The sequence below is a fragment of the Suncus etruscus genome, chromosome 13 (assembly GCF_024139225.1).
Source record: "Suncus etruscus isolate mSunEtr1 chromosome 13, mSunEtr1.pri.cur, whole genome shotgun sequence".
In the NCBI taxonomy this organism is placed as follows: domain Eukaryota; kingdom Metazoa; phylum Chordata; class Mammalia; order Eulipotyphla; family Soricidae; genus Suncus; species Suncus etruscus.
Window position 1 is genome coordinate 26,998,743 of NC_064860.1, and position 13,890 is coordinate 27,012,632.

Genomic DNA, 13,890 nt, shown 5'->3' on the forward strand with positions numbered 1-13,890 from the left:
TGGGGGACCATATGGGACGCCGGGGGATCGAACCGCGGTCCGTCTCCTAGGCTAGCGCAGGTAAGGCAGGCACCTTACCTCCAGCGCCACCGCCCGGCCCCTTTTTTTTTTTTTTCAACTATTCTTAAGGCATTTGGGTTGTTTAAAGAATCTGTTGTGAACTTAGGAGTGCAGATGCCGTTTCTACATTATGTTTTTGGGACCCTATGGTATATTCCCAGGAGAGGTATTTCTGGGGTCATATAGAAACTCAATTTCTAATTTTTTTGAGGAATGTTCATGTTGTTTTCCAAAAAAAACTGGTCAGTCTACTTCTCACCAGCATTGAATGAGAGTTCCTTTCTTCCCACATCTGCTCCAGCGCTGGTTGTTCTTGTTTGTTGTGATGTGTGCCAGTCTCTGTAGTGTGAGATGATATCTCATTGTCTTGAAATGGATCTCCCTAATAATTGATGTGAAACTTTTTTTTTTCATATGCCTTTGAGCCATCTGAATTTCTTTTATGTTTTTGTTTTGGGGTCACACTCTCCGGCACTCAGGGGTTTTACTCCTGGCTCTGAGATCAGAAATCACTCCTGGAAGGCTGGGGGACCATATAGGATGCTGAAGATCAAACTCAGGTCTGTCCAGGACTGGCTGCATGCAAGGCAAATGCCCTACTACTGTACTATAGCCTCAGCCCCAATTTTTTTTTTTGGGTGTATTCTTCTTTGAGGAAGTTTCTGTTCATCACTTCTTCCCGTTTTTTGATGGAGTTTGATGTATTATTTCTTGTTAAGCTCTATCAGTGTTTTATATATCTTACATATATGTGAACTCCTTATCATGTGGGTACTGGGTAAATAATTTATCCTAATCCATGGGCAGTCTTTGTATCCTGGTCACTATTTCCTCTGACTTGTAGAGGCTTCTTAGTTTAATGTAGTCTCATTTGTTTATCTTTGCTTCCACGTACTTGGTCAGAGATATTTCATCCTTGACAATGTATTTAGTTTCAATGTCATGAAGAGTTCTTCCTATGTTTTCCTCTATACTCCTTATGGTTTTAAGTCTGATATCAGGGTTTTTATTCCATTTTAATTTGACTTTTGTGCTTGGTGTTAGAAAGAAATATGTGTTTTCTTGCACATAGCTGACTAATTTTCCCAGCAACACTGGTTGAAGAAGTCTTCCTTGCTCCACTTCATATTTTTAGCTCTTTTATCAAATATTAGCTAATATACCTATAGATCTGTCCCAGGGTATTCAATTCTGTTTCACTGATCTGAAAGTCTGTCTTTATTCCAATACATTGCCATTTTAATTACTACGTCTTTGTAGTAGAGTTTGAAGTTGGGAAAAGTGATGACTGCTACCTATTTTCCCCAAGGATTGCTTTAGCTATTGGTGGGGGGGGGTTGTTTCATATAAATTTTATTTTTTGGTTTTTGGTTTTTGGTTTTTTGGGCCACACCCAGTAGCACTCAGGGGTTACTCCTGACTCTGCACTTAGAAATTGTTCCTGGTAGGCTTGGGGGACCATAAAGGATGCCAGGGATTGAATATGGGTCCATCCTGGGTCTGCCACATGCAAGGCAAACACCTCATCACTGTGCTATCACTCTGGCCCCCCATATGAATTTTAAAAGTATTTAAAAAAAAAGAAATATTTAATCTATGTCTTTGACAAATATCATGAATATATTATTATAGATTAACTACATTGAATCTGTACAATGCTTTGGGGAATATTGTGATTTTAATGATGTTATTTCTCCCAATCCATGAGCAAGGGATGTTTTTATTTTCATTTCCTCTTGTCTTTTTTATTTCTTGCAATAGTGTTGTGTAGTTTTCTTTGTATAAGTCTGTCACCACTTTAGTTAAGTTAATTCCAAGATACTTGATTTTGAGGCACAATTATAAATTGGATTTTTAAAAAATATCTCTTATAATTAATTATTTGCATAGAGGAAAGTCATGGAATTTTGCATGTTAATTTTGTAACCTACAACTTGACTACAAAAAATATTATTTCTACAAACCTTTTCTGTAGTCTTTAGGATTTTCCAAATATTGTATATTTTCCACAAATAGTGAGATTTGGCATCTTCCTTTCTTCTCTGGATGCCTTTCCTGACTTTTTCTTGCTTATTAGCTATAGCAGGTCCTTTCATAACTATATTAAATAGAAGTGGTGAGAGTAGGCAACCTTATCTTCTGCCTGATATTAGAGGGAAGGTTTTCAGTTTTTCCCCACTGAGTATAATGCTTTTATTTTATTTTATTTTTTTAACTTTTGGGTCACACCCAGCTGTGCTCAGGGATTACTCATGGCTCTATGCTCAGAAATCGCTCCTGGCAGGCTCAGGGATGCTGAGATTCAAAGTACCATTCTTCTGCATGCAAGGCAAACGTCTTAACTTCATGCTATCTCTCCGACCCCTGAGTATAATGCTTCCTGTGGGTTTATGCTAAGTGGATTCGACTATATTGCGGAAAGTTTCCTCAATTCCCATTTTATTGAGTTTCTTTTTTATCAAGAACGAGGTGCTGGGTTTTATTAAGAGTTTTTTTATTTATATGATCTTATTTATTTATATGATTTTATGTATAACATTTATTTATATGATTTTATTTTTTACTGATATTTTATAGTATGTTGATTGATTTACCATCCTTTCATCCCCATGATAAATCCTAGCTGGTCATGGTGTAGAATCTATTTGATGCATTGTTGGATTATATTTGATAGCTAGTGTTTTTTGGTGTTGTTGTTGTTGTTGTTGTTGTTGTTGTTGTTTGGTTTTTTTTTTTTTTTTTGGTTTTTGGATCACACCCGGTGACACTCAGGGGTTACTCCTGGCTATGCACTCAGAAATTGCTCCTGGGCCGGGCCGGTGAGGTGGCGCTAGAGGTAAGGTGTCTGCCTTGCAAGTGCTAGCCAAGGAAGGACCACGATTCGATCCCCCAGCATCCCATATGGTCCCCCCAAGCCAGGGGCAATTTCTGAGTGCTTAGCCAGGAGCAACCCCTGAGCAACAAATGGGTGTGGCCCTAAAAAACAAACAAACAAACAAAAAAAAAGAAATTGCTTCTGGCTTAGAGGACCAAATGGGACGCTGCGGGATCAAACCACTGTCTGTCCTAAGTTAGCACGTGCAAAGCAAACACCTAACAGCTTGCGCCACCACTCCATCCCCTACCCCTCTTTTTTGGCATAGGCACAGTAAGACTTGGGGAAATTAGAAAGGGAATTCCCTTGGCATAAGAGATACAGGGTTTCTACATCCTTTTCTCCACCCTTGAAGCATACTGTCATGGGACAGAGAAGCATTTTATATGCTATGCCAGAATGATGATTTTGGTGGGGTTTTTTTTGTTGGTTGTGGGGGGTTTTTTTGGGGGGGGGCACGCAGCAGCACTCAGGGGTTACTCCTGGCTCTGTATTCAGAAATCATTCTTGGCAGACTCCTGGGACCATATGGAATGCCAGGAATCAAACCCAGGTTCTTCCTGGGTCGGCTGTGTACAAAGCAAATGCCCTACCACTAACCCTATCCCTCTAATCCCAGAATGATGGTCTTCACAGTTGGTTGCCTGGAGCAGACTGTTGCAAGGAAGACAGTGGATGAGTGTTAGATGGAGGGTGTGTTCTCAGAGGATGGCTTGCTGTAAATGTTCAAGTAAAGGCTACAGGCTATGGGGCTAATCTGGGAACTGTCATTCTACAAACAGCAACTCAGAAAAGATGAAGCTGGTCTGGGCCACATTTGCCTTTTTCATATCCAGTACTCAGCTCCCTGACCTTGGTGCACTCCAGCTGTTTGGCTTTTTATTCATGCTTCCTTTCGTTCAGAATGTTCACGGGTGCCAGGTGACTCATTCAGCCCATTCTCAACTCTGTAAAATATTAATAGGTAGAGGAAGAAGCCAAAGCCAGTGTCACTAGCACACAGATGTGTGTCCACATATGCATGTGTCTGGAAGTCCTTTCTGCTCCCTGATACGTGGCCAGCTGAGCTCTCCTGATATGGCTGAGTTCATTTCCCTCTCTCACAGTCCTTATTCAGAGCCTGAATGTCAGAACTGCTTCATACTTGGTTTCCCAAATTCGCATTTGTCCCAACAGCAACCTCACTTTAGAGGATTCACTCTGAGCAGTTAAAGAGAACTTGGCTCTTGTGTGTGCATATGTCATCCTCAGAGAGATGATTAGTAATGCTATGTGACAAGTCAACAACTGTTCATCATTTCCTACCAGATGCCTGTCACTTCCTTGGAGTCTCAGCTGGTATCAGGTCAAAGGTCCTTTTCTGATGACACAGCAGACTAGCGCCCAGCCAGGACTGGGTCAGAATGGAAGTCTTTGGCCCTGAGCCTGGTGGTGGAAGCCAAGATGCAGGGAGACAGCCTGCTCATGTTCCTTTCTTATCCCAGGCAGCTGTATGACCCCCAGTAGAGCCTTTAGTCTTCTGCTTCTGCTCTGTTGAGTCTGAGATGATCTTAAGGGTTCTGTATAGGAATCCTATGTGGGCACCTGTTGCTGGGTCCCTCTGACTGCTTTTGCTTTGTTTGGGAGCTACGTATGGTGATGCTCTGGGCTAACTCCTGACCCTGCATTCAGAGATCACTCCTCAAGGTGCCCAATGGCCGATACATATGTGGTGTAGGGAATTAGTGCATGTGGTGCATGTAAGGCAAGACAAGTCCCTACCTACTGCTCTATAACTTCTGTTTCCAGCTGCTGTTCTTTCTTCTCTTTATCCTCTTCCTCCTCTACCACCTTTTCTTCCTCCTCCTCCTTTTCCTTCTTCTTCTTCTTCTTCTTCTTCTTCTTCTCCTCCTCCTCCTCCTTCTTCTTCTTCTCCTTCTCCTCCTCCTTCTTTTCCTTTTTCTCCTTCTTCTCCTCTTCCTCCTCTTCCTCCTCCTCCTCCTCCTCCTTCTTCTTCTTCTTCTTCTTCTTCTTCTTCTCCTCCTCCTCCTCCTCCTTCTTCTTCTTCTTCTCCTTCTCCTCCTCCTTCTTTTCCTTTTTCTCCTTCTTCTCCTCTTCCTCCTCTTCCTCCTCCTCCTCCTCCTCCTTCTTCTTCTTCTTCTTCTTCTTCTTCTTCTTCTTCTTCTTCTTCTTCTTCTTCTTCTTCTTCTTCTTCTTCTTCTTCTTCTTCTCCTCCTTCTTCTCCTCCTCCTCCTCTTCCTCCTCCTCCTTTCTCCTTTTTTTTGGCTGGGGGCCATGCTCATTGATACTCAGAGGTTACTCCTGTCTCTGTACTCAGGAATTATTCCTGGCAGAGCTCAGGGCACCTTATGGAATGCCAAGAATTGAATGTGGGTCAGGCAAGTGCAAGGCAAGCAGCCTACCTACTGTACTCTTGCTCTGGCCCATCAGCTGCCATTCTTATCTCAAAAGGTATTTGTTCCTGCCAGAAATATTGGAGTGACACAGTGTAGCATCCTCTGTTACCCAGTTTCTGCAGGTTTAATCAACTGGTAACAAAATTGAAGTAGGGATTGAAAATGATCCAATTAGGTAGTGGTTCAGGGTATATTCCAATAAAGGTAGGGTACTCAGTGGAGCTAGCAACATTCCCTAAGATGCTATGTATAGTCTTCGTCCATCACTTTTCCTTGTTAATCTTTTAGATCCTTTCCCTGCTGTGTTCTGACTCCTGCTTTCTCAGCCAATGAGTCTGAGTTTCTCTATGTCCATCTCTCTGGTGCTTCCAGGCCATGATCCAGAGAGACCAGCAGTCTGTTGTGCCATGAGGACCAGGTAAAATCATTTTCATGGGAGAGACACACAGTGGCATTTCTGGGCCAGGTTTTTCAGAGAGAGGAGATGAAAGATGTGTTTCATTGAGGCTGAAGCTGCTGCAACATTCGTTAGGGGTGGAGTTGGACAATGAGGAGAGGGGACCCTGGATTGATCTTTACTTTTACAAGTGTGCTATCTTGAAACCTCTGAAAATAGAATGGATTGAGGTTGAGGACTGGGCTTTTTACTCTTGGAGGGGCTTTGAGGGCATGCATAGAGGTGTCCATGCTTTATACTCGGAAGTGAGCCCTGGCTGTGCTCATTGGATCTTATGCAGTGTTGGGAATTTGAACTGGATTTGGTAGGATGCAAGGCAAGTGCTCTAACCCCTTTATTATCTCCCTGAACCTCTAATAAGTAACTTTTAAGATAATTAAGATTTTTTTTATCATCTTAGTTTTTTTCTAACTTTTTAAAATTGACTAACAGAGAAGATGATGTGAGTTTTACTTGACCTACCAGTAGATAGTCTCTATCTCTTCTATCGTTTGCTCCAGAGATGGTGGACTGTAGTCTCTGTAGAGGCTATGCTAACTTTTCTCAAAAGCTATCAAAGATGGTATCATGAAGTGATAATCAAGGTTTTTCTTTCTTCTACATGAAGAAAGACTAGTAAGTGTGAAGGGCCCTTATTCCACCTCAATATGGTGTTGTTGTTGTTGTTGTTATTTTTTTCTCAGAAGAAGGTGCAAAAACATGTTTTTTGTTTGTTTGTTTGGTTTGGGTTTTGGTTTGAGGGCCATATCTGGCAGCATTTAAGGATTACACCTGGTTCTGTACTCAGAAATTACTCCTGGCAGGCTTAGGAGACCAAATGGGATGCCAAGGACCAAACCCAGGTTGGCTGCATGCAAAGCAAACACCCTACCTTTTGTGCTATTGCTCTAGCCCAAGGGGGAAGTGTGATTTTTTTTTGCTTGCTTGCTTGTTTTTTGGGAAAAAGAGAGTGGATTTTTACATGGTTCGACTGTCACAAACCTTCTTGCTCCACCAAGACCTGAGAACTGCACAGTGTTTCACTGATAAAAACTCAACTTGCTGAGGAGTCTCAGCCCTGAGGCCTGCCCCTTCACCCTCATACCCTCTCTCAAAGAGAGTGTGTGACTGTTCCCCAGGCCTATTCAAAGTGTCATCCCTAAAGCCAAAGGTGATCACATCTTGATCTTGCTTTGCAGGCCTCAACATCTGCACTAGTGGAAGTGCCACCTCTTGTGAAGAATGTCTCCTTATCCACCCCAAGTGTGCCTGGTGCTCCAAAGAGGTATGTGGGTGGTGGGGAGGAAGAAGTAAGCCAAGCTGTGGGACCAGTAGGGGTTTGCACCCAGGCCCAGAAGGCACAGGAGAAGCATGTGAAGGTCCTTCAGCTTTCTTCCAGGATAATGGCCTGCCCAGAGCTGAAAATTATTTTGTTTGTTTGTTTTTGGGCCACACCTTTGATGCTCAGGGATTACTCCTGGCTATGCACTCAGAAATCACTCCTGGCTAGGGGACATTATGGAACGCTAGGATCGGACCAAGATCCACCCTGGATCAGTCAAGTGCAAGGCAAACACCCTACCACTGTGCTATCACTCCAGCTTCCCAGAGCTGACTTTTATGTCCCAAGTTGAGTTGAGTCTCTGGGGATTATGGAAGGTTTTATTCCTGCTAGGGGAATGTGCCTTTCTTCACTTATTTATGATACTTACAGTTTTCTGCTGCTCTAATAAAAAACCCAGTAAGTGTATTCCTCACACAATGGTTCATAGTGTGCCTGCTGGATGCATGTGATGGGTCCTGGTCAACGTAGTAGAATTTACTGGCAGCAACAGATTATATACTAGCCTTAATACAATTATATTATTGACAAAACATACAACTTCTGTTTGTCAGTAATAAAATTCTGCTTATTCTTCAGGTCTTAGAAGGAGTGATGTATGTCTGGGTTTGTATGTTTGAGAGAGGCTAATGTGGCCTCCAATTTAGCAACTTCTGAAATTCCTTGTCTTGAAATTTTGGGGCCATTTACTTTTTTTTTTTTTTTTTTTTACTTTTTGGTCACACCCAGCGGTGCTCAGGGGTTACTCCTGGCTGTCTGCACAGAAATAGCTCCTGGCAGGCACGGGGGACCATATGGGACACCGGGATTCAAACCAACCACCTTTGGTCCTGGGTCGGCTGCTTGCAAGGCAAACGCCACTGTGCCATCTCTCCGGGCCCGCCATTTACTTTTTATAGGGCCCACACCCACTGGTGCTGGAGGTAGAGTGGGAGCCCAATGGCTGCTGCTGGTACTTTCGGCCCCAGTGTTTGGTTTTTGGTTCAGCATATGGTCATTCATCTACCTGTTTATATGTCCATCTTTCCCATATCTCATTCATTTGATAAGAGAGTGTAAGCTCCCTTCCATCGGAATGTGCAGGCAAGGATTTTTATCTTTTTTGTTGTTGTTGTTTGTTTGTTTGTTTTTCACACTTGGGAATGCTCAGGGTTTATTCCTGGCTTTCTGCTCAGAAATTACTTCTGATAGTGCTCAGGGGATCTTATGAGGGGCCTGGAATCAAACCCAGGTTAGTTCTGTGCAAGGCCTTACCAGCTGTTCTCTTTCCAGCTCCTTGAAAATGTTTTATTGCTACATCCCAGCACCCATACCTGATCTACAGTAGTTGCTCACTTAGTATTGGCGGAAGGACTTCAGTGCAGGTCCGGAGGGAGGTATAAGCCACAGACATTTCTTTGTCTACCCATGCTTTGCCTCTTCCAAGAACACTTAAAAATCTTTATTGTATTTCTTTGCTTCCACACTTGGAAGCAAATGATGAAATCATCATTCCCTTGAGGTTCTAAGAAATATTTTACTCATCTCACCTTCACCAGGTTTAGCCAAGAATCCAGCAGGAATTCATATTTGATGAAATATGTATCCTAAAAACATGTTGCATTATTGAACTTAATATTTTTTGTTTGTTTTGTTTTGGAGCCACACTTGACTGTGCACAGGGCTCTGTGTCCAGGAATCGCTCCTGGTGGGCTCAGAGGACCCTATGGGATGCAGGAGATTGAACCCAGATTGGCCATATGCAAAGCAAGAGCCCTTGAACTAAAGATTTAAGCTCAGTTGCTCTTGCTCCCTTGCTGAGTAACCTAGAGGAGGCAATGTCTGAATTCTGGTGTCAATGAAGCATAAAATGAGATCAGAGCTAGAGCCAGCTTGGACTGCTGATGAACCCAGTCAGCAGGGGTGAGCTCTCCTGCAAGTGGTTGCCCCTATCCTCTGCTCCTTTTCCATGAAATACTGATGAAAAGCCAGAAACTAGGGTCCTTTATGTAAATATATCTAAAAAAAATTTTGCACTATGGTCTATAGTACAATTGCTGATAGAATTTCATACATAACACTTGATCATCTTTCAGCATCTCTTCTTCCTCCTGGTTGACCGTTTCCCTCCACCATAGCCATTGCCCCCTCCCTGTCCTATCCATCAACCCCATCCGGTAGCATATTTTCTACTGAATACCAGTTTTCATGTTCTTTTTTCCCATTGTCTATGGGCATTCATATTCCATCATTATATTTCTTTATACCCTTCATGCAATAAAAATCAAATTGAAATGCTCTTTCTCTCTCTCTTTTTTTAAAAAAAATATTTAATTTTTTGGGGGGTGCTCAGTGATCATTCCTAGCTCTATGTTCAGAAATCACTCCTGGCAGGCTGGGGGGACCATATAGGATCCTCAGGATCGAATATGGATTGGTCCCTGGTCAGCTGCATGCAAGGCAAACATCCTACTGGCTGTGCTATGGCTATGGCTTTTCCTCTCTTTGATTAACTTCACTTAGCATGATACTTTCAATGTTCCTCCATGTAGCAGTAAATTGCATGATTCTTTTCTTATGGCCAAGTAATATTTCATTGTGTATAAGTACCATAGTTTCTTTATCCAGTCATCTATTCTTGGACACTTTGGTTGTCTACCAGATTTTGACTATTGTAGATAGTGCTGCAAAAAGCATAAGGGTACAAATTCTTTTTTTCTTTTTTGGGGGACTCTTGAGTATAGTCCAAGAAGTGGAGTTGCTAGGCCAAAAGGAAGCTTAATTCTTAGAGTTTTTTTTTTTTTTTTTTTTTTTTTTAGGAATGTTTATATTGTTTTCCCAAAAGGCTGGACTGGCCAACATTCCCATCAGTAGTAAATGAGAGTTCCTTTTTCCCCACATCATTGCCAGTATCGGTTGTTCTTGTTTTGCTTTGTTTTTTGAGGTGTACAGTCTTTTTTGTTTGTTTTTCTGTTTTTTGAGCCAGATCTGGTAAGGCTCAGAGGTTACTCCTGGCTATGCGCTCAGAAATCACTCTTGCCTTGGGGCACCATATAGGACTCTGGGGGATCGAACCTCACTCTGTCTTTGGCTAGAGCTGGCAAAGCAAAAGCCTTACCGCTCTGCACTACCGCCTCTAAGGTGTGCAGTCTTATTGTTTTGATTTGCATCTCCCTGATCATTTGTGATGTAGAACATTTTTTTCACTTGCCTTTTGGCCATTTGTGTATCTTCTTTGAGAAAGTTTCTGTTCATACCTTTTACCCTGCTTGTAATGGGGTTGGGTATTTATTCTTATAAAGTTCTACCAGTCATATAAATATAACTTTCACATTAACTTATTACAGATGACTGGTAGGATTGTCCCAAACTCATGGGGCTGTAAATTAGATTGGGATATCAAGATGTCCTGCCTTCTCTTAAATCCAAAATAAACTAAGACTTTTTTGGTTTGTTTTATTACTCTTGCTATTTTTGGTAGTTGGCAGTGGCCCCATGGTGGTACTCAGAAGTCCTAGAACCGTTCTCAGAAATTCAGAGCCAACCAACCTGCAGCTGGGTTGCAGCCAACCAGCTGCTGGGTCCTCACAGTGTTGGGTCCTCCAGGGCCACAACTGGTGATGCTGGAGGGAGGTTATGTGTCTGGGATCAAACAAGTGTGCCTTAATCCTTGTGTTATCTCCCAGGTTCCAAGGTTTTTCTTATCTGGGTGGCCTTCTTATTCCATAATAAAGATAAAATGGAAATCTAGCACCTCTCCCCTAGCACTTTGTTTTTGGGGGGAGAAGGGGGAATCACACCCAGTAGTGTTCAGGGATTACTCCTGGCTCTTCATTCAGAAATCATCCTGGCAGACTGGGTGGTGGGAGGGAACCATATGGGATTCGGGGAATGGTCCTCCTGGGGTTGGCTGAGTGCAAGGCAAACATTGTGCTATGGCTCTGGCTCTGCCCCTCCCCTAGCACTTTCATTTGTAAATTTTTATTTTTGAATCTCAATGCAGAGAGCCAAGTCTATTTTTTGATTTGTTTTTAATATAAACATTTGAAATGTCTGCCTAGGCTTTATAATGTGACTATACCACAGCTAATGAGGTGATATATTGTATTTTTCATATGGTTAGGGATATGGACAGATAAACAAGCCTTACTTCCTAGGGATTTCTCTCCCCTCAAACCCCTTCACCCCTTGTAATACATTCTTAGGATAAAGATAGGTCAGAGGCTACAATATGTGTTGCCTCTTTGTTCTCCAGCATGCTTTTGCAACATTCAGTGGCTGAGAAAGCCCACAGACACAGCTCAAAAGTTCTTAACTCTTGATTCACTGAAAGTTGAATTACTGAATTTATTGCCCACCACTTACAGAGAACATTTACTATTGGCTTGTTTCTTTTCTGGGGGAGGTGCTATATAGCTTTTTATTTAAAAATATGCTTTTGAGGGGCCGGGCGGTGGCGCTGGAGGTAAGGTGCCTTCCTTGCCTGCGCTAGCCTAGGACAGACCATGGTTCGATCCCCCGGCATCCCATATGGTCCCCCCAAGAAGCCAGGAGCAACTTCTGAGCGCATAGCCAGGAGTAACCCCTGAGCGTCACAGGGTGTGGCCCAAAAACCAAAAAAAAAAAAAAATGCTTTTGTGGGCTCGGAGAGATAGCACAGTGGCGTTTGCCTTGCAAGCAGCCGATCCAGGACCTAAGGTGGTTGGTTCGAATCCTGGTGTCCCATATGGTCCCCTGTGCCTGCTAGGAGCTATTCCTGAGCAGACAGCCAGGAGTAACCCCTGAGTACTGCTGGGTGTGGCCCAAAAACTAAATATATATATATATATGTTGTTTTTTTTTTTTTTTTGGACCACACACAGCAGTACTCAGGGATTACTCCTGACAGGCTCAAGGGACCATATGGGATGCTGGGGATTTAATCTGGGTCAGCCACATGCAATGCCCTACCCCCTGTGCTATTGCGCTGGCCTTATCTTTTCAATTTTTTTAACTTTCCTTTTTTTTTGGTGGTGGGGGAGATTGGGCCACAGCTGGAAGCACTCAGAGATTACTCCTGGCTCTGCTCTCAGAAATCACTCCTGACAGGCTTGGGGAACCATATAGGATGCCAGGGATTGAACCCAGGTCAGTTCTAGGTTGGTTGCATGCAAGGCTATTGCCCTACCACTCTGTTATTGCTCTGGTACAAATTTTACTTCTTTAATTAAGGCATCATGAGTTGCAAAGTTACTCATAATAAAGTTCAAATACCAATTCTACCACTGTAGAATACCCCAATTCAAGGAGGATTGGAGAACACAGGTCTGGAAGTAATGCAGACACATGTTGGAAGATAAAACAGGTTCAGGAATATCCACCACAAGCTATTTGCCAGCAGGCAAAAGGGCACCAGCAGGCAGATAGGCAAACTGTGAGCCAAACCAGAAGAGCTCTCTGACCTGAGGTCCTTCTTGAAAAGAGTAATACCACCCCATGGTTGAAGAACCAGTAGAAATGGGGGCCAATCCAGAGGTTCTTTCTACCCTAGTGGGACAAGCCCATTCTTTTTATGTATTTACTTTATTTTTATTTAATATTTATTTATATTATTGAGTTATATGTATTATTTTATTTCATTTTTATTTATTATATTATAAATATATTTGTGTAATTTTATGTTCTATTAATTATATAATTATGTTATTACATACTCAATAAACAAATAATATTTACTTAATATTATATATTTGTGTTTATTATATACATGTAAATATATAATATAATTATAAATAAATATAATATCTATTATTTATCATATTTATTAAATGTTATTTTGTTGACTTATTTATCATTTATGATATTTATTTAAAATTATTTTCTTTACTTTATTTACTATTTATTTACCTTTTTTTCTAAATTTAAATCTTTTGTTTTGTTTGGAGGGGCACACCCAGAAGTACAAAGATTTTATTCCTGGCTCTGGGCTCAGGGATCACTCCTGCCAGTGCACTGGGGACCATATGTGGTTCTCAGATTAAATCAGGATCAGCAGCATATAAGGCCAGTGTCTTACCCTTTGTACTCCAGCATGTTTATGCAGTATCTCTCTGCTCTTTTCAAATCATTTTATGCCCTTTTTCTTTTCCATTTTCACTTCCCAAGAGTCACCACTCTTGGCTGTGGTGGCATGCATTTGGGGCCATGGTACTTGCTGGGTTTACACTTGCTCCATTTTCAATTGTGATGCTTGTGTCCATTTTGGTTGTAGGTGCCAGAGTTTGCTGTGATGTTCACATACATGCTCATAAGGAGTCACACTCTTTGTGTGTGTTTGGTTGTGGTGTTCCCCAGGACTCAAACCCTTTTGTTATAGTGCTTACACAGAGTTACTTAAGGTGTTGCTGGAAATTGCTTGCAGTTCTGGGAACCACAGACAGCAAAGTTGCTAGGGTTGTGTTGTGCCCAGTACATATGGCTGCCCGAGGGATAAACTTACAGCCTCAAGCTTACAAGGCAGGCACTTTAGCCACTGAGACATATCCAGCCACATTTTCTTATTTGGGGGGAGCAGAAAAGGAAAAACTCCCAGTATTGCTTGGAGAGCTACAGGGCTACACCTGGCGATGCTTGGGGCTGTGATGGCTATACCTGGAGGTGTTTGGGGAAGCAGGTGGTGCAGGAGATCACACTGGGCTGATTACTGGTACAAGGCATGCGTGCCAGCTCTTTGATCACTCTCCCAGCTCTCACATTCATTTTTTTTTTTTTTTTGAGATTGAGGGGGACTTTTGGGTCACACTAGGCAGTTCTCAGAGCTTAC

The 13,890-nt window shown here is 42.2% G+C and overlaps 1 protein-coding gene across 1 annotated transcript in view; it reads left to right on the top strand.

Moving 5' to 3' along the window:
- The window catches only part of ITGB5 (integrin subunit beta 5), a 131,361-nt gene that overhangs the window by 6,838 nt on the left and 110,633 nt on the right, over nt 1-13,890 (top strand). The window contains exon 2 of the mRNA XM_049785882.1: nt 6,967-7,052. Within this exon, the coding sequence (XP_049641839.1) occupies nt 6,967-7,052 (86 nt within the window). The remainder of the gene's footprint in view (nt 1-6,966; nt 7,053-13,890) is intronic.